This window comes from Salarias fasciatus, chromosome 23 (genome assembly GCF_902148845.1).
Source record: "Salarias fasciatus chromosome 23, fSalaFa1.1, whole genome shotgun sequence".
Taxonomy (NCBI): domain Eukaryota; kingdom Metazoa; phylum Chordata; class Actinopteri; order Blenniiformes; family Blenniidae; genus Salarias; species Salarias fasciatus.
This window is the reverse complement of record NC_043766.1, coordinates 15,883,817-15,903,309: the sequence shown is the minus strand read 5'-3', so window position 1 is coordinate 15,903,309 and position 19,493 is coordinate 15,883,817. Positions and strand designations below refer to the sequence as shown.

Below are 19,493 nucleotides of genomic sequence, written 5' to 3'. Positions count from 1 at the left end.
AAAAAAAAAAGTTAAAACAACCAGTTTGTGTAAAACGGCACATGCAGACAGCAAGTTTCTACAGCTGATGAACTGTTTAAACACTGCGGGTTTGACGAAAGTGGCGTTCGTTACTGCCAATCAGAGGACGGCAGTGTTGTAGCTCTCCCTGTGATGCCCGTACCGGTGCACCGGGCACTTACACGGAGGAGTATCGAGAAGGGATCGGCGTTGAGCGTTGGTCTTTTGGAACTATCTACAGCTTCACTCAGTGGAAACACACGACAACTGACCTGTACCGTGCCGCACCACCACAAAGGCTTATGTTGACTTTAAAGAGAAAGAGGCAGGTCAGGAAAAAGTTAATTGTCAATGAAACTAAACATGTTTAGGGTGTAGGTGCATTGGGACCAGGTGTTCAGTGCTAGGAGTCTGCTAAAGCACCATGCTTTATGGGTCAGGAACGGGAGGGGACCAGAGATAAAGTCTTACCACAGCTGCTCAGCAAATTAAAAAGTTCATTAAAATACTTTGAGGTGACTTCGAACTGGAGATGAATGTCTCATTAAAACACATGTAAATTCACTCTCTTAATCGAGCAATAGAATAAGTGGAATAGACTGTGGCACTAGGAAAACAGTGTGTGTCGAAGAAGCATACCTTTTTAATGATCATGATGGTGACACTCAGCCAGGTGACAAAAGCCCCCTGCATGCCACTTGACCGTGTCCTTCAGTAGCTTATGCCCGACAGAGGAGATGACAGACAAGAACGGTGTCTTCTGGAAGCCAGATTTAAAAAAGCCTTTTGCCTGTGTCACTTTCAAATGAAGGCAGCGGGCTGTGTGGCGTCTCCAGACAGGTATTCCTTGTTTTGGTGTCGGTGGCGTCCTTCAGCTGGGAAGTGAATGGGCAGTGTGCTCCGTTCCAGGTCTGGGTGAACTGGACCAACTAACAATGAGGCCAGTGACATCTCACTTGGAAGCAGGTCTGTTTGCAGTTGGGGACAGCCAGGGCAGGGAGAAAACTCGTCGGCCATCCTCTTTTGGCCTGGGAGCACCACCTCTGTCTGTGGAGTCTTGGGGTTAAGCTGGAGTTAGGAGGAGGGTCGCGCAATAGAGAGGTCACATACCACGTATTCTGGAGGACTTCACAATGCTTGACAGTCTGATTGGACCTCATGATTACCAAAAAGAGGCATACCATCAAGAGATAAGTTGTAAAACTTGGTCATAGTGAGACTTTTTTCTGAGATTTATGTGACAATTGTCACATATTTTCCTCCAGGTCAGCAACAGTAACTTAAAGAAATGGCTATAAAGTGGTCTTTGGCATAACCTGCCACATTCACAGGATGCAGGAAGTGTCACTGTGTACTATTGTTCAATGCAAATGCATGCTGGTCTGCATAGTCCAATCCCGATCGGCTTCTAGATTTCTCATAGCTGTAAAAATTAATGTTAGTTCTGGTACAGAGGTGTCATTTTGTTGTGTATGTAGCTTTCAGAAAGGGACCTACAGAATATCAGGCAGATGTTTTAATATGTAGGTTGATATTTGTGTATTTCAGCGTGAGACTAATGGGTGCACTCTGGAGTAAGTGCGTATTTATTCTCTTATGAAAACTGATGGAATGATAATGAATCAATCTACAGTATTTGTCTATATGAAGAAATAGGTCTGAAAGAAAAATTGTGCACTCAATGAACTGTGATGTATTGATCATAAAAAAGAGCAGTTGTTGTTTACAAGCTAAAAGCTTTAAAATGCTGAATGTTTTGACTCTAAACTGTATATGAATCTGTGATGACGAACCGTCACCAGCGTTCAAGTGAAGTTGCACTGTTAAGCATGTGCAGATGTATCCTTGTCCCTTCACCCACATGTAAAAATCATTACAGTTGTTTTAGTTGGGCTTATTTTTGTCTCTATAATCTAGAAAATAAACTTTATATAATTTGCAAGTACCACGGTTAAAGTGAAATTTATTGCCAATTCTGCTGTACTTACAAGACACACAGTGGAATTAAAATTTGATCTTGCTTGCTCTCCCACGTTGTAGACATATGTCAGTCATAATAACGGAAAACCAAACATATAGAGATTAACCAAATATATCACCCAAAATGAAATATAACATACAATATCTGCATTACAATATAACTCTCAAATACAAACTGACAAGCAAACAAATCAAAAACTAAAGCTGTGGCCCATCCGAAAAATTTAGGTTTATTAACCTAAGCCATTATTTGTGCCGGACTCTGTCGCATTGTCAATTGAAGCTGCCTCATATATTAAGACACCATTCCAGTTAGAGTTGCCAGTTCATTTGCCCTTTCTGTACTCTATTTCCTAATACAAATCTGGTGTCACGTGATGTCTTTGTACACATAGGGAGTGAAAAGTACAGTAACTGATTTGTTTTGTCAGATATAACAACTGGGTTTTTAACTGATGTGTAACACCCCCATCCCCCACCCCACTGTAGGCAGAGTGTTTCTGTATCAGGCTGCAGCCATCCTACTTAGGTTGCGAAGTCATGGACCAGGGTCACTTTAGTGGTGAGCATTTAACCTACACAATCTGTTTTTGTGTACACACACACACACACACACACACACACACACACACACACACACACACAAAGCGAGGCTGTTCTGCATGCACAAACATATGCAAGACAATGTGACAGACAGAATTTATGCTAGGGCAAAGGCTAACAGCTACAAAGTGTCCTTCAAAGTGAAGAAAACTCTCACCATTCATGTCTCCATGCCATCTTTATTGCATCTTTTTTCCTCTTTCTTCCTTTTCTCGTGTAAACGGTTTACTTTTTTGTATGAAGATGCTTTAAATTCACTTCTTTAATTGCAGGGCATTTTTCTCTGCTGATCTGAAAACTCACAAAAAAAGAGACAAAGCAGAGGAAAATTCTGAATTTTCTTGTTTCTCTTCTCTTCTGTGTTCTCTGGGCAGATCAATCGCGCTCCGAGCTTTGGGACCGATCAGAAGATTGATTATGATGTGAAGAAAGGAGCACTGCTCAATGCTCTGAAGCTCCTCAACATTAGGTACTGTTTTCCACCGTGGCCATGCACACATAAGAATGTGTATACAGGCATATGCAAACAGTTTATTCCAAGGGGTACAAACATCAAAGTGATCATCCTAAGCTCATGTGACAACATATTTTAAAGGACAGTGAAAACATGAAAATTCAAATAATTTTTTTTGTTTAGTAACATTGAAAACCAACTTAGTGCTATTAAGTCATGTTCACGGTTTGGTTTTAAAATGATTAAATGCTTGTAGCACTAGTTTTAACTTGACAGGTGTTTTGAGCTTCAAAGATATATAAATTTAAGTGTTGTTTGTGGACACAAAGACAAAGCTATGCCATCATTGTGTTTTGTTCACCCATCGGTCAGACATGCTGTGTGTTTGCATGCATGCGCTTTTCTGTCCCCCTGCTACAGTAAATCTGCCCGTCTGATTGATCATTTCACACTCGACCTCTGGATCACTGCCCTTCTTTTTATCTGTGTGCTTGTCCTCTTACAGCTCTAAATATAGCTGTGGTTTGACTAGTTACACACACTCACACACACACTCACAAACACATAATTGCACAAACAGACACAATGGCGCAATTACACATAGCAGCATATCTACTCTGGCCAAGTGTTATGCATTATGCAGCCAGCCCACATAAAAACTCATCCATCGTCCTGCCCCTGTTTGACTGGCAGATAAAAAAAAGGAAAAAAAAAATCTCTTATCAAAATGATTTGTACCCTGGTTGATTTTCGCTCTGTTTTCACAGAATAAAAGGAGAGATTTGTTTTCTTCATGATAAATAGTAGGAGGCCTTGAGTGGCAGCAGGAAGCTCTTTATGCTCGACAAACTGCTTATGCTCATGTCAGAGGTCAAGTGAGGTTGTAGCTCTACTTTGATCACTATTTCCTTATATAGTCATGACTTCGTTTTCCCAGTAAGGAGGGGTTGGCGGTGTATTGAAGTGGGGCTGGCTCTTGACTCTGCTCACAACACCAACTGTATCAAATGGGACCAATTCAGACCTGGCCGGGCATGGACATTGATAAACCTCAGCTCCCCAGCAGCACTCAATATCCAATTTAAAGGGCCAGTGATTGACTAAAATGAATTGCCCCTTTCCCGAACTCTATTGGCTCACTTCTTCAGAATTAGCTGTCTGTTCATCTCAGTCTGTGTTTACATCTTGCGTCAATCTTTTTGTTTGTCCATGTTAATACTTTAAAGGATTTTTTTTTTCAATTACATTGATGTGATGATCAAATGACAAATTAGTGTTAGTTCCTGATTGAGGGATAAGCTGTCAGACCTCATTTGAATTTACAGCATTCTTTGTCTTTGAAAGTCTGAGCTTTTTGATCAGTAATATACATTTTTACAGTATTCTAAGGCTCCGTTTACATAACAGTGAAAATAAGTGAAAACACGGAAGTATTGTCACATTTTCTGGGTCTTTACACAAAACAATGGTGGTCATTGTCACTGAAAACACATCCTTTTGAAAACAGAACTTTCCAGAACGTTTCTGGAATGCATGCACACCATCACCATGATAAATAGTTTGTCTGCTTATGTGCAAGTGGAGGAACATCAGCAAACATGGCAACCTCTAGAGTGCCATGGCTCCAAGTCCATATGCTACTTTTCTAGTGTATGTTGGTAGTTTAATAGCTGAGATTCATCACTAATGGCATCCAATTTACCATCTATCCACAGGGATGTTGAGTACTCTTGATTGTTAACATTTAGCTTAGTGTAGCTTGTTGTTCTCTACAGGCGTGTGTGTAGTTTCATGCACAAAGAATGAACAACTCCACCTTTAGGCCTGGCATACTAACTGAATTGTTTTCAATGTTTTTGCCATTGTTGTGTAAATGCAGAAGGCAAAAACAATGTGTTGTCACTTGAAACATTGTGTAAACAGGGCCTAAGCACTGTTCATTTTATATACATACACACACACACACACATGCACTAGTGTTAACAAAACATTCTAAGCAATTCAGAGCAATGGAAATCTTAACTTGCAACTTTAATTTCACGTTGATTCAGAGCCAGTGATAAGAAACGCAACCTGGCCCAGCAGAAAGCAGAAGCGCAGAGGCGGCTCTATGGGCATGGCTCCATGAAGAAGCTCTCAGCTGCCTCATCAGACTGGGAAAAACAACGTCACACATTAGAACGAAGAAGAGAAGAACTGGTAAGGCAAACGCTTCATTCATTTTGAATCATTTACACACACACACACACACACACACACACACACACACACACACACACACACACACACACACACACACACACACACACACACACACACACACACACACACACACACACACACACACACACAACTGGCTAATGGCTTCTTCTTTTGTGACATTTACTGATGAAAACATTAAGCTGCTGAACCACAAAAAGGAGGTGTAACATGTATGATGCTAATCATCTTTACACAGTGGTTCTCCTCAAATGTGACTGAGATAACGAAACTCATTTAATTTATTTACCCACCCAAACATTCAATTCTAGTCTTGGGAACAACACAAAAGTTGTGCAACAGTGTGAGGATTCCATCATCCCTGCCTTGACTGTCCTCTGATATGCTAACAACATGCCATGGATAATAGAAGACATCAAGGCCAATCAAGAAAAAGAAGAGTACTTTAAAGGTGACAAGGAGGAGGTGAGAAATATTCAGGACAAGCTCAAGATAAAGATCCGGGAGGCTAAGGAGAACATAGGAAGAAACTGGAGGGGAAGCTCCAGCTGAACAGTGTGAGAGAGGTCTGGAGAAGCATGACAAACATGACAGGATATAAACAGACCTGTATATAACGGATATAACGGATCTGTGAAGAGGGCTGATGAACTGATGAATAGTTTTGACACATGAGTCTGAGTCTCCAGATGGACCCTGTGCTGTGGAAGACGTCCTGCATCATTCCTGTGCAGAAGACACCACGTCCCTGTGGATCTAAAGACTACAGACCGGTGGTGCTAACATCCCACATCATGAAGACCCTGGAGAGACTCAACCTGGAGCAGCTCCAGCCCCTTGTCTAGTCTCACCTGGACCCTCTCCAGTTCTCCTACCAGCCAAGACTTGGGACAGAGGACGCCCTCCTCTTCCTGCTCATCAACACCCACCTGGACAGTCCAGCCCGCCCTGTGAGAGTCGTCTTATTTAACTTCTCCAGTTCCGTCAACACCATCAGGCTCTGCTGGATGAGAAGCTGATGACGATGCAGGTGGATGTCCCTCTCATGTCCTGGATCCTGGATTGTTGACTTCTTGACTGGCAGGCTGCAGTGCACACGCCTGCAGAACTGTGTGTCAGGAAGACAGGACAGCAACACTGGGTTCCCTCAGGGGGAACGTCCTCTCTCCCTTTGTCTTCACTCTCTTTACCACAGACTTCAGCTCTTGCACTAGGATTCATCATCTCCAGAAGGTGATCAGACCAAGTACAGAGCACCTGTGGACAACTTTTTGCTTAGTATGCTCAGATCAATGTGACAAAGACCAAGGAGCTTGTAGAGATCCTGAGGAGGAACAGAGTGTCTGTGTCCTGTTTCCAGTCAGGGTGCCAGTGTGGATATTTTGTAGGGGTTACACATACCTGGGGGTGTACATTTTCTACAAATGGGACTTGATTAAGATCACTAAAGCCCTTTATGGGATGGACCAAGGCCATCTGTAGTCTTTGAGGCGGCTGAGATCCTTCAACAGCTGTCACACTATACTGAAGGTGTTCCCTGAGTCTGTGGTGGGAAACGCTATCCTCTTTAGCTGTTGCATGCTGGGGCAGCAGGCTCTACCGGCTCAGCAGACTCATAAGAAATGTCATTGACATGGTGGGGGTGGACATGGACTCTGGACCGGATCCTCTTCTCTGAGGCCACCTGTTCAAACAGGTCTATCCTGAACAATGTTTCTCACCCATCCATGATGTCCTGGTCAACAGCAGGAACACAAAGTGCAGGACAGAGTCACAGCAGATCCTTCATTCCTGTGGCAATAAGACGATAACCTCTCCTTGTACACAGTGTTTGTTGTGTTTTTATGGTAATGGCCTTCTCTATTTCTACACTAAACTATTTGTCACTTTATCCATTTATTCCCTTATTGATATTATCTAATTTTCATTATATTTAATTAATATGTTAGCTCCATTCCATTTATACCGTGTATTATTTCTGTGTGGACCACTGCAATAAAGAATTTACTCCTGGGATTAATAAAATACTTTTGTTCCATTCTGTTCGTTGTATTTAAATTTCTGTTGGCCATGCCAAAAAACCTCTAATAGTGGATCTGCTCCAGAGTATGAAGATAAGATGCTTATTAGAGATGTGTTTAGACATATGTCACATAAGAGACTTCTGGTAAACACGCCAATAATTACAAGGAAAACAAACATTAAATTTGTGACAGGACAAACAGTCTAATTAAGTGTTTAATACACCAGTGTATTATACACTTTAAATACAACTTAAAGCTTCAACAAAAGTGCATGCCAAAAAAGTCAGCTTCTCCCCCTTCTTCCTTTGTGTCAAAAAAACTCAAAGTTTTCTGAGACAAACTTGGATTCAATGATTTAGTTTTTTCTTGAAGTGAAATGAAGGAGTCAGGGGAGCTTTTCTCATCTATATAGGAAAAAGTGGCAGCTACTAGTACTTCAACGTCTCCCACCCTCGTTTGATTAGGCTTTTGATTAGCCACAGCAGTAATCAGTGGAATAGGGAAAGATGGTGTGGAGGCACTTTTTTTTTTTTTTTTTTTTTTTTTTTTTTTTTTTTTAAGGGCACCGCACCACCTCATCTTTGAGTGCTGTTCTGGGTGAAGTGCAAGGCTGGATTCTGGTCTATTGAAGCTACATGTTACTCATTACTCAATGATTTTGCTATGCATGTAAGCGAGTGGCCTCCGCCTCCCTTTTTACTGAGCTCCAACTGAGCTCCACAATAATACCTTTGTAATATACTAATAGTAGAGTAAGCAGGATAAATTATCAGTCAGTGATGAGTGAAGTTCCTTTTGCACTCTATCGCTTACATCTGTTTTTTCACAAGGCTCAAATTCTTTCTCTTCAGGAACTCTGGTAAAATATTTAGCTTGATCACCAGCTGTGAGAATTTGAGTTTTTCTCAATGATTTTATCTCTTTTTCAGAAAGAACGATTGGCACAGGTTCGTAAGCAGATTTCCAGGGAAGAACATGAAAAGCAACATCTAGGGAACTACAGGTAAGAAATAATAATAAAAAAAAAATACTGTGCCTTGTTTGTGTCAGCCACTTATATTTATGTATTTGCCAAGCAAGATGATCCCAGAAGAATAAATGATGTAGCAGCAGATTTAAATATGTTTATTAAAATGTTGAGATGGAAATTGACCAAATGGATGATGTTATCAAAAGCTTTTCATTGTCATTTTTTAGCAGACACCTTTAACTTTGCTGCCTTTTTAAACTTAAATTAGCATATATACTTTGACAGGTGAATGACATTTCCCATGTTCTCTTTTGCCCACTCACGCACTCTCTGGTAGGGATAAAAGTCAGATGCTAAAAGTCACCGTACACAAGGCAGATTCTCTCGATAGCAGCACTCAAAATTTGACACTTGTGATTTTTAATGCCCATTAATTCATTTTTCAACGGTCTATTCAAATACATCTGTAGGATCTGTGAAGAAAATAGACTCATTCTGTCAATTTTGCTTGTTTGTTTCCTTCTATCATCTTGTACACGTGTGTATTATCCTCTATGTCCCTTCACTCCTGATGTTTCACACACACACACACACACACACACACACACACACACACACACACACACACACACACACACACACACACACACACACACACACAGTTCAAGCTGTCTGTCTGAAAGACTTCTTGACTCATCACTTGACTTACTGGCTAGTGAGAATGCTGATCCAGGCTTGCATGAAGTGCTGTCACCTCTCTCCTCCTTTCCGACGGGCAGTCAGACAGTCAATCAGGCAGACCGAGGTCTGTCTGGAGAACGCCTAATATAGACCTCTTAGTATTCAAATGATGTGATGGCTCAGCATTGAAGTCTGATTAACACATTGCTTCTCATTAGATGAGTTTGGGTAATGAACTTACTTATATTCAGCTCGCTCAATGAACCTCTATGAGGGACCTGTGACATTATAGCAATCATCGGCCAGTAGTTGTTCATTTGACAACATATCGGCACTGGAGATCAGGGGACAGCTAAAGACATATTGTGGACAAAGAGAAGTACTATTTAAAAATCGATTTGCATTGAGACTCATTTCAGACATGCAGAATCCAGAATGCAAACACTTTTTTTTTTTATTTTTTTTTTTTTTGGATGAATTATCCATGAACTTGTTCATACAGAGAGGACTCCATAAAGAGTGCACAGTAAATCAAATCTTGATGTTAAGCTTTGCAGCCTAAATGATTTATCCCGCTCTCAAACAAAAGTCATCTCAGAAAAGTATACCAGCTAAAATAATATTAAGAATTGTGCCATTGGAAGACGTTGAAGTGTTTGGTTCAGGTCTCAGCAGTCTTGATCTGAACTGCAGTAACTAAATTAACACATTGAATGTGCTGGAAGTCATGCACATGAAACACCAACAGCACACAACTGTAAATGATAGATGGGGTGCAGTTCATGTCTTGATGGTGAAAACAGTTGAACTTTGCATTGCACTTGAACTATAATTCAACCTCATATATAATATAAGACTAGCTCAGTAGATTTCTCGTCCTTATTCATGAAAGTCCCTTTTTTCAGTGCTTTCACTGCTGCTTTACAGACTCTTCATCTAGCTGCATATTTTTTTGTTTAGATAAGAAGCTATTTAAATATGTCAGATGATTTAAAATCCCGTTGAATCATTGAAGCAGTTTGGCTCTAAATGTCTTTTCAAATAGCAAAATATTTTTTTCTCTCTGACATTATTTTGATTAAAAGCTGAACATTGTTTTGATATGATGGCCATCGTGATAACATGGCAGAGTTTAGAGATGCATTGGTGGATAACCAGGCCAATGTTTATACACTGTTCTAATTACCTTGAGCCTAAGGTAAACACTGACACCACTGTTAGTTTAGTCTTGAGGGCACAGATGCAGGATGTGTGAAACACCAAGGAGCACATCTTAGAATGGATCACTTGAAGTAAAAAGCGTTTTACACCACCAGATTCCAATTTGAACTTTTTGACCAAACTGGAAACATTACTAAACTTCCTAAATAATACAAATAAAACTTGCTTTATTTTTGGTGACCAACATTAATTTAGCAATTGACAATAACATTAAAAGATGACTTTCTAAATTCCCTCTATTCTTCATACTTACTTACTCACAATAAGTATGTGCACTTAAAAAAACAAGAATATCAAAACCAGTATTGATAATATGATGACAAACATTCAAAATACTCTGTGATTCTGGTGTCATAGTATCTGATTTATCTGATCACTACCCGATTGTACTTTTTGTAAATCTTATAATAGGAAAGGAAAAATTCAACAAACCACCTTCCAAACAGAAAATTAAAGTACTAACAAACAAAAACCTAAACAAATTATCTGGAAACTTCCACTTATCAAGTCCGCTACTTAGGAGTGGAATTGATAAGTTCTTTGAACTTTTTTTCCGCTCCGATTGAGTACCAATGCTTCATTTTCTTATAGAAGTATGTTTTATATGATTATGTTTAAAGTCAATAAACAATGTAATTAACCGGGTAAGAAAAAAACAAAACATGCAAGTCAAGTTTGGAAAGTTTACAAACAGAGGTTCTCTCGATTTTTCCACTAGCCTTTCATTTGTCTCCCCATTTTATGATTCAGGTTTAAATGATTTTTTCCCTTTAATTTGTTCCCTCTTTCTGGTGTTTTTATCTACCCACAACTCTTTCCTGCCGTGCCGCATTCTGTCCATTCGCCTTTTCTTTTCTCATCTTATTTTCTTCTTTCTGTCTTTCCATCCCGGAGCCTGTGGTGTCTTATATTTTTATCATCTCTCTATCTTTTCTCCATCCTTCATTAGGCTTTGTTTGGAAATAAGTGGTGTTGAGGAACATAGCACAAATTCTTTCATTGCTCCTAATTTCACATTGCATCTCTCTTTGCTTCAAACTAATCTCTCATTTTTTTCCACACCATCACACTCAACATCTCCGTTCCGTTTTATCTCTCGATATCTTCATTTGTTTTTTTCCCCTCTCCTTTCTCCCCGTATTGATAACATTTTGTCTTTGTCTTCTCTTTCTCCTTTTTTTCGTTACTCCTTCCTCACTCTCCTTGCCTTTCTCTCACTGTCTCTGTGGCCTACAGACGTATTTACCCCCCAGACGACAAGCTGCTGTTGGAAAAGTATGAAAGCCTGCTCTCAGCCGCCTTTCAGACCTTCCTTGCCGGGCGAGCTGCCTCACTTCAAAAGGAAATGAATAATCCTCTGAAACGAATGAAGGCACGTACGTCAGTGGCAGACTGTCACGGACACACACACACACACACACACACACACACACACACACACACACACACACACACACACCATGCTAACCTGCAAAGACTCACATTAAAACGTGTACACAGTTGCAGACACTTGTGGATGAGCACATTCCAAAGGAAATAAAACACACATGCATTTCTATTACGATTCTGTCCACAGAGGCAAAAATGGTTGCGCAAATAATGCGGAAAGTGTGCCGCAGTCCTTGGTTTATGTTAGAACATCTGACGGTATGCCCTTCTCCTCCTCGCTATCTGCCTGACTTTTTATTCACTCTGTTTTCTCAAAAAAAAAAATTTGTGCTCTGTACTCTATTTTGCTTTTGAAAGCAAATCAAATCCCACACAACAATGTCATTCTTATTTATTGAGTTATGGACACTCCTTCTCTCTCCATATCTATTCTTAAATTCTTTCTCTACGTCAAAGTTAGCGCCGAGGAAGCTTCACTTTTGATAAACAATTGCTGGACACACAGAGGTTATTTTTTTCTGATTACAATGGAAACATTGTAACATGCATATAAATTAAAACAATTACATGCTTCACTTTGGGTTCATATATTCAGCAATATCTGCTTTGCAAGGGTTGGAAATTAGTGTATGCAAATGCTTTTAGGTAATAGACGGTAAGCTGATCTTTTCAGGTAAAATAGAATAAGACTTCTACAAACGGCTTTGCAAATGAAATGACTTGATTTCCATATCACATAGCTTTATGATGTAGAGAGCTGAAGAAGAGAAACATGTAAGTGTTGAACATTTTCACTCAAGAATCGGTCAGATACTAATAGAATTTTTGGTCTTTGTGTGATACCTTTTAAATACCTGAGAACGGTAAAAAAAAAAAAAAAATCTTAATTTATTCAAGTGCATCACATCAATGAAAGATAAAGGCAGAGTGGATTTTTTTCCTCAATATTCAAACAAACTGAGGCAAGAATTACTGATGAAGATGCATGCAGATAACAAAATGGCTCGAGTATTAGTGGTATTAATATTACACACTCATATCAAAGTACTGTCATATGCAACTATTGCATCTTTTGTGTAACATATTCTCATCATTCAGGGTTTCTTTTGAAAAAGTTATTATGGGCATTTCCATGATTGGAACCTCTGTGGAGAATGACTTCGTATGGAGTTTTCAATCAAAGATGAGGAAGAGTTGAAACACCTGATTTTTTTAAAATTTAGTTAACAACACATGCAGGTGTGTCCTTTGATCCAAGTAAGGATGGATGAAGTAGTTGAAATATTTCTTATCTCATACCACAATCATGATTGACTCCTGGACTGCCATTATTGGGGGTCAGTGAGCTAGATGCCAATCTTGCCATTCATGATAAAGAAGGAATGTTTCTGAATAAATCAACGGTCACACCAGACATTATACTTTTTATGCAAATGCTTTTTCTCTTTTTCCCACCACTATGTCGGTCTTAAACTGCCAAGATCACTACACACATTTTCACTCAGTAAGAAGCTTTTTATTTGATTTAGCGTGAGGTTTTGTTTTTTTTTTTTTGTTTTGCATTTAAATCTTGCTTATGATGAACTTATTTGTTTTGGTATAAATTTCCTGTACTGCATTTATATTGACAAATGTATTTACAATTCTGTATCTGTCTCTATTTACACACACACACACACACACACACACACACACACACACACACACACACACACACACACACACACACACACACACACACACTCAGTCTTGTATTTCTATCCTTGTGGGGACCTTCCATTGACTCCCATTCATGTCTAGCCCCTAACCCTAACCCTTACCCTAACCCTAACCCACACCACAACAAAGCCTAACCCTAAAGAAATGTTTTTGCACTTTTACTTTTTTCAGTAACAACAACATGGTCAAGAAAACACTGTTTCTCCTACTTAGGACCGGAAAAAGGTCCCCACAAGGCACGTCGTTCCACGTTTTGCTATCCTTGTGGGGACATTTGGCCCCAACAAGGATAGAAATACAAGAACACACACACACACACACACACACACACACACACACACACTTTAGTGCAGTACTCTTACAAAGAAGTCATGTAAGCTATGTTTAGGGTAAAAATAAATCTTCCCAATTCAAAGTTATCCTTAAACTTCAGATATGTTTTCTTAGAAGCACCTGTACAAATTGTTTATTTAGGTAGTGAGCTTTCGTTTGCAAAATTCCATTTGCAAATATAACAGAAACATGTCAACTCTGAGAAGCACAGCACCAATAAGACCTCTTTTAGCTACGTTCTTGGCTTCATATGACCTCTTACTGAAAAATGTCGAGAGTTGTCACGCTATCAGAAAGATGCAATCCGAGTGATAACATGCCGATTGACTGCCGAGAAGCATCTTGACTTCAGCTGCTTTGCTATACACAACTCACCTGGAGGTTTCACTAGTTTTTAAAGGGTTTGCATCACCCCCTGCTCTACTTCTACTACAGTTAGGTTGACAAGTATGGATCAAATGGTTAGTTTTGTTGTTGTTGGCTATCACAATTTTCCCGCCTGCTCAGTTGTTTTCCTGTTTCTTGAATTTTTTTTTTCACGCAGATTCTGAAAACAATCATACAAAAAAAAAGTTAAGCGTGTGTGCTCAGTTGGCCTGTTGTGTTCTGTCAATAAAATGAACCAACCCACAAACTGCAAATACTTTTCTAAAATGCTTTTGTCATTGAATTTCCCATTCAAGTGGATCAGTCATAACAATGTCATCACTGACAGGCAAAGTTGATAACTCTGAATATTTCTTCATCACGGTGTGAGGAATAAATATTCAAATTTAGTTTTCCACAGTTTGATGTGCGATAAGAACAAAAAGCATATTTATTTAAACATATTACAAGGACCAAATGGTAATGGCTAAAGGACTCATCCAGAGCTTCTCCAAACTGTGACAGTCGTGATAAAGTGGTCAAATCTCATTGTTGCACTTGGGGAGTGAAGGATAACCCCTGTGGTCCAGTGGTTGGTTGGAGCCAATTCCAGCATGAAACGCCCTGGACAGGTTGCTGCGATTGCCATCCCTGGGTAAACAGAGACCTAATGTCACATCCATGGCTCACTAACCTTAGGCGCAGATTTTTGATCTGTGTAGCAAGTATAAGTGCATTCTGACCACAGAAACATTCAAAGGTACACGGCAGACGACAAATATTGAACCTGCAAACGTGAGAGTAATCACTCTATCAGTAAAAAAAAATGAATTAATTAGCCAATCTCTCCAGGGATGGCGGCAGGCTTTTTTTCCTCTCTCCCTGGCTCTCTTTTGTATCTTTTTGTTGTCTTTTGAAAGTAAGAACCTGGTGCAAGTTTGGCAAGAAGGTTTATAATAATAGTCTAGTCTGAATGTTGAAGGTTTGATCTCCCATCTCTCCATATGTTGAAGTGTCCTTGGGCAAGACATTGAACCTCAAGCTGCTTTCAACGTATGGGCTGAATACCTTACATGGCTGTCACCTCCACTGACGTGTGTGTGTGTGTGTGTGTGTGTGTGTGTGTGTGTGTGTGTGTGTGTGTGTGTGTGTGTGTGTGTGTGTGTGTGTGTGTGTGTGTACTTGTACAGCTATATGTTGTGAGGACCTTTTGTGAGGACATTGGGTTTTTAACCTTACAAGTGAGGACAATTTTTGGAAAGTGAGGACATTTTTGCCGGTCCTCACTATTTGACAGACCTTTTTTGGCTTTTTTGAGGGTTAAGACTTGATTTTTGATTTAGGGTTACAATTAGGTTTAGGTTAGGTTTAGGGCATAGGTTAGGGTTAGGCATTCATTTTTGATGGTTAGGGTAAGGGGCTAGGAAATGCATTATGTCAATGAATGTCCTCACAACATATAGCTGTACAAACATGTGTGTGTGTGTGTGTGTGTAAAATGTATTCATTTTTTTAACCATTAATTTAATAACCTTTTAAGTGCCATCAAAAATATCTTAAAAGGTTGCAAACCTTCTTTTAGACATAATTGATAATACTATAACCAACTTGAATGCGATGATAACCTGGTATGTGATAATAATATGGTAACAAAGGTACCAATATAAATAACAGTATAGTTAAAGGTGCTGTAGGCATGATTCCGCATCTCCGCCATCTTGCTTAGGGTTACCTAAGCAAGATGGCGATTTGAAACCCAGCACAGCCAATCCTGTCCTGTTTTCTCTGACATCATGCCCTTACGCAAGTTAAGCCCCTCCCACGAGAACGTGTGACGAACACCCCTCGACCAATCACGGTTAGAGCCTCATGGGCTCTTCTGATTGTTCAAAGATACCTGGAGCTGTCGAGATTCCTTTTCAGCTCAGAACAGAGACAGATGGAAACGCTGCGCCTTCGCGGTAGTGCAATTATGCTACACTCCTAAAGGATTATCATTGGGTACTCTAACATTTAATCCAAAGAAAACACAGAAAAATTAGCATTGACTAGCAAAATCCTGCCTACAGCACCTTCAAGTTAAGTGGGTTGTAAATGATAAGTCTAACTAACTGAAATAGTCTCCTTGGAATGTGTAAATAATTTACTTTAACTTATTTTTATTGATCCACTGAAAGTATAATTCAGGGTCACTCAGATGAAACCGGCTCAAAAGTCAGACAAATAGAACATGTCAGATTTTAAGATTTACATTTTGTAAAAAAAAAAAAAAGAAAAAAGATAAATCTCAGAGTAACACTATCACTTGATTAATGTTGATATTAAAACTGAAATAGGGATTATTCAAGGCAAGCACATGTGCCACTGCAGACATACAAGTCTTTAAACATGCAGACTAATACAGAAAACCTGGGACACGCTGACCTTTTCATGGACCCCGAAAGCTGCTTGATGGCTAATCTGAAAGAGAACAATCACTTTTCATCCATATTTGAGCAGCAAGTGGGAGCTTATGTCCCAGCTATGAACCAACATTAATCACCTTTGCCTGTATTTCAGCTCCAGCCAAATGGCCAAGGCTTCTGTTTTTTGGCAAAGTTGGGAAGGCTGCTTTTTCCAAATTCAGTCTTTATGAGTACTGCCAACAAGCATTGAATGCTCACCTCGGGCCTCTTTTCTAACCTCCAGATAAGACACATTGCTTATGAAGTTTTAAGGTTTTCATCTGGCCCTTTTTTAATCGTTAAAAGGTATTTGTTCATTCACACTTCATTTGACTTCAAGGCTGTTAGAGATGTGAAACTTCAGAGTGTTTTGATAATACTTTATCAATGTATCAACAAGATTTAACTACTCTGTTACTGTTTGCTGATGCTTTTTATCCAATACTGGTGTGCAGGAGGAGGACATTTTGGATCTGCTGGAGCAGTGTGAACTGGACGATGAGAAGCTGATGGGCAAATCCACCAGGCAACGAGGCCCGAAGGTATGTGTGTGTCTGTGTGTGTGTGTGTGTGTGTGTGTGTGTGTGTGTGTGTGTGTGTGTGTGTGTGTGTGTGTGTGTGTGTGTGTGTGTGTGTGTGTGTGTGTGTGTGTGTGTGTGTGTGTGTGTGTGAGAGACGGAGAGAGAGACCACTACTCTCATGGGACCTGAAGAAAAGTGCAGAGAAGAGTGTCAGGATGGGAGGATAGGGATGGAGGCAGGTAGTCAGACGCCTAGAGCTAACGCCCACAGAAGCACATAGAATGTGATTCAGAAAAATAAAGGGGCAGCAGGTAGCGGGTTAAGAAAAAAAGAATCATAAGGAGGCCCAAAGAAAAGACCCAGCTCCCCTAGGGGACAGCTGTCAGACACTTTCTTGTGTTTTCTCCATGCTATCTTTCTTTTTGTCTATCTGCCCCATCTCCCCCACTGTCACATGCAGCTATACACCCCCTCGATTTCCCACGACAGCACATTACTCCCACCATCACCCGGGTTCACTCTTGTCCCTTCACCTCTCCATCACTTCCCTTCCCTGCACTTCCACATCCGTCTCTCACACGAGGGTTAAATTGACTGGAGCACTTAAAGAGTGTGTTAGGGACTTGACAGGGCAGTTCAGCGCTGCATTAGGGAGGCCTTAGCTGAAATGAGGATTTGTCCAGACACAATCATTGTTGTCCAAATTAATTTGGGCTCTGTCAATTTCAATGTTTCTGGCGTCTGTGGAGAGAGACGTCAAGTACAGGGAAAGAAGTGCTTTGACAGCTGGATTCACTCCTTTGGGTTTAGTGCTCACAAGCCATCTGCTGATACTGAACCAACACTGTGCAGAAGCTTGAGGTTAGGAATGTGGCTAAAGGAAACAAGCTTCTGAGCAACAGAGAAAGGTTTATAAAGTGTGTTGTTTCTGAAGAAATCAATCCCAGGAAATCAGAGCCAAAGAAAAAGAACAAGAAGTTGCTTAAGATTCTCATTTGAGAATTCTGTTTTTGACTCCAGCTGCCCCACCGTTGAGCTGCTTTTTGAACGTATTGGCTTTTCCTGTATTTTTTTTTGCATTTTATCTTGTACTGTTTCAGAACCATGTCATTAATTGGTCTTGAGAAATCTAGAAGAGTTGAACATGGTAGGATATATTGCTTGGTGTCTGACCTGGTGTGCTTGGTGTCAGTGGCAGGTGTGGCCCTTTGTTTGATCAGAATGGCATCCTGCTGGAGATGATGATGTTGAATGATCGATATTGTTTTGTATTTTGGACATAATTCTGTATGTTAATTTATAATCTGCTGACCAAATAATAATATACTAAACTAATAAACTCAGAAGAATGGCCAAACTATATTTGCTGTGGTGCAGGCATGCCTGCGGAGATGCAACTAGTAGGACATTTAGTAGGTAAAACTTCAGATATTGAAGGTGATGCAGTTTAATTCATAAGCTTCGGGTTCACTTTAACTGGCATGTGGGACTTAACATTGTGCACATTCAAACCTGACATGGTTTTCTGATTTTAAGTTATGCTTCACATATTGATACAGTTGTTGGTTAAAAGGATACTTGGCGTTGAAAAGATTAAAAGAGCCTGTGTTTTGTGGTACAGGAAATAAACGTTAAATGTTGGTTTAACTCCCAGAAAAATTAGTTTTGTTCATTTTTGTGTAGATGATTTCTCAGGCTGTTGAATGTGGGATGATTTGTTTTACTGAAGTGTTTTATATCGTTTTGTTTAGGGTTCTCAGCTTACAGAACACTCAAGATTTGTTTTTAATAATAAAATAAAGAACAACAGTCAGTGGAGTAGTCCAGCCCCCTCTGTAGTCTTCCTTGCTGATTTGAGTTTAAGCAGGCATTGACAAAATCACAAAAACAACTTAGCACCGATTCTGACGCTCACGCTTTTCCGTCTGCTCTTCTCGGTCTTGCCCTCTCTCTTTACCTTTAACCTCAACTCACATTTTAACTTCATGTCTGCCCCCCCCCCCCCCCCATACGTTTCCATTGCCCGTTTGTCTTGTCTTTCTGCGTTCATTTAATTTCCTTTTCTCTCAGTCTCTCTTTCAGAGTCTCGTTTCTGCTCAACTGCTCTGCCATACTCAGTTTCACCTTCTCCTGCCTTTTTATTTCTCCTCCCATCAATCTGATGTTCCCATCTTCTCTTTTATTCTCCTCTCATGTATTTAATCTCTCTCTGTCTTTATCCTCCTCTATCACTCACCCACACGACTACCCGGCGGTGACTGTGTAAGCCCTGTGATCACTTCCTGCCCATTAATTTGGATGGCATGACAGCCCTGCCCAGTCTGACTGTTGAATAACAGATGTATAAATGCTTTATTAATGCTATCAGTGTGTGCTCTTCCTGGATATAAAATAGACGCACAACTTTATGACCTCCGGGATGTTATAAAGACTTTGTTTGTTAATTAGTTTATCAAATACTTGCACAAGTTTCATTTTTTAAGTTCTTAGTGGGTTTACATTAAACAAATAAATTAAAAGTTCTTCTCGATTAGCAAAAATTACTAAAACTAAAAGCAAACAATAGAA

At 39.9% G+C, this 19,493-nt stretch overlaps 1 protein-coding gene across 5 annotated transcripts in view; it reads left to right on the top strand.

The window, feature by feature from the left end:
* Window positions 1-19,493, top strand: part of ttll7 (tubulin tyrosine ligase-like family, member 7) — an 83,161-nt gene that overhangs the window by 38,087 nt on the left and 25,581 nt on the right. For all 5 annotated transcript variants that reach the window (XM_030082613.1, XM_030082611.1, XM_030082614.1 and 2 more), the window contains exons 10-14: window positions 2,958-3,052; window positions 5,089-5,236; window positions 8,211-8,284; window positions 11,390-11,525; window positions 16,860-16,946. In XM_030082613.1, coding sequence (XP_029938473.1) covers window positions 2,958-3,052; window positions 5,089-5,236; window positions 8,211-8,284; window positions 11,390-11,525; window positions 16,860-16,946 — 540 coding nt within the window. The remainder of the gene's footprint in view (window positions 1-2,957; window positions 3,053-5,088; window positions 5,237-8,210; window positions 8,285-11,389; window positions 11,526-16,859; window positions 16,947-19,493) is intronic.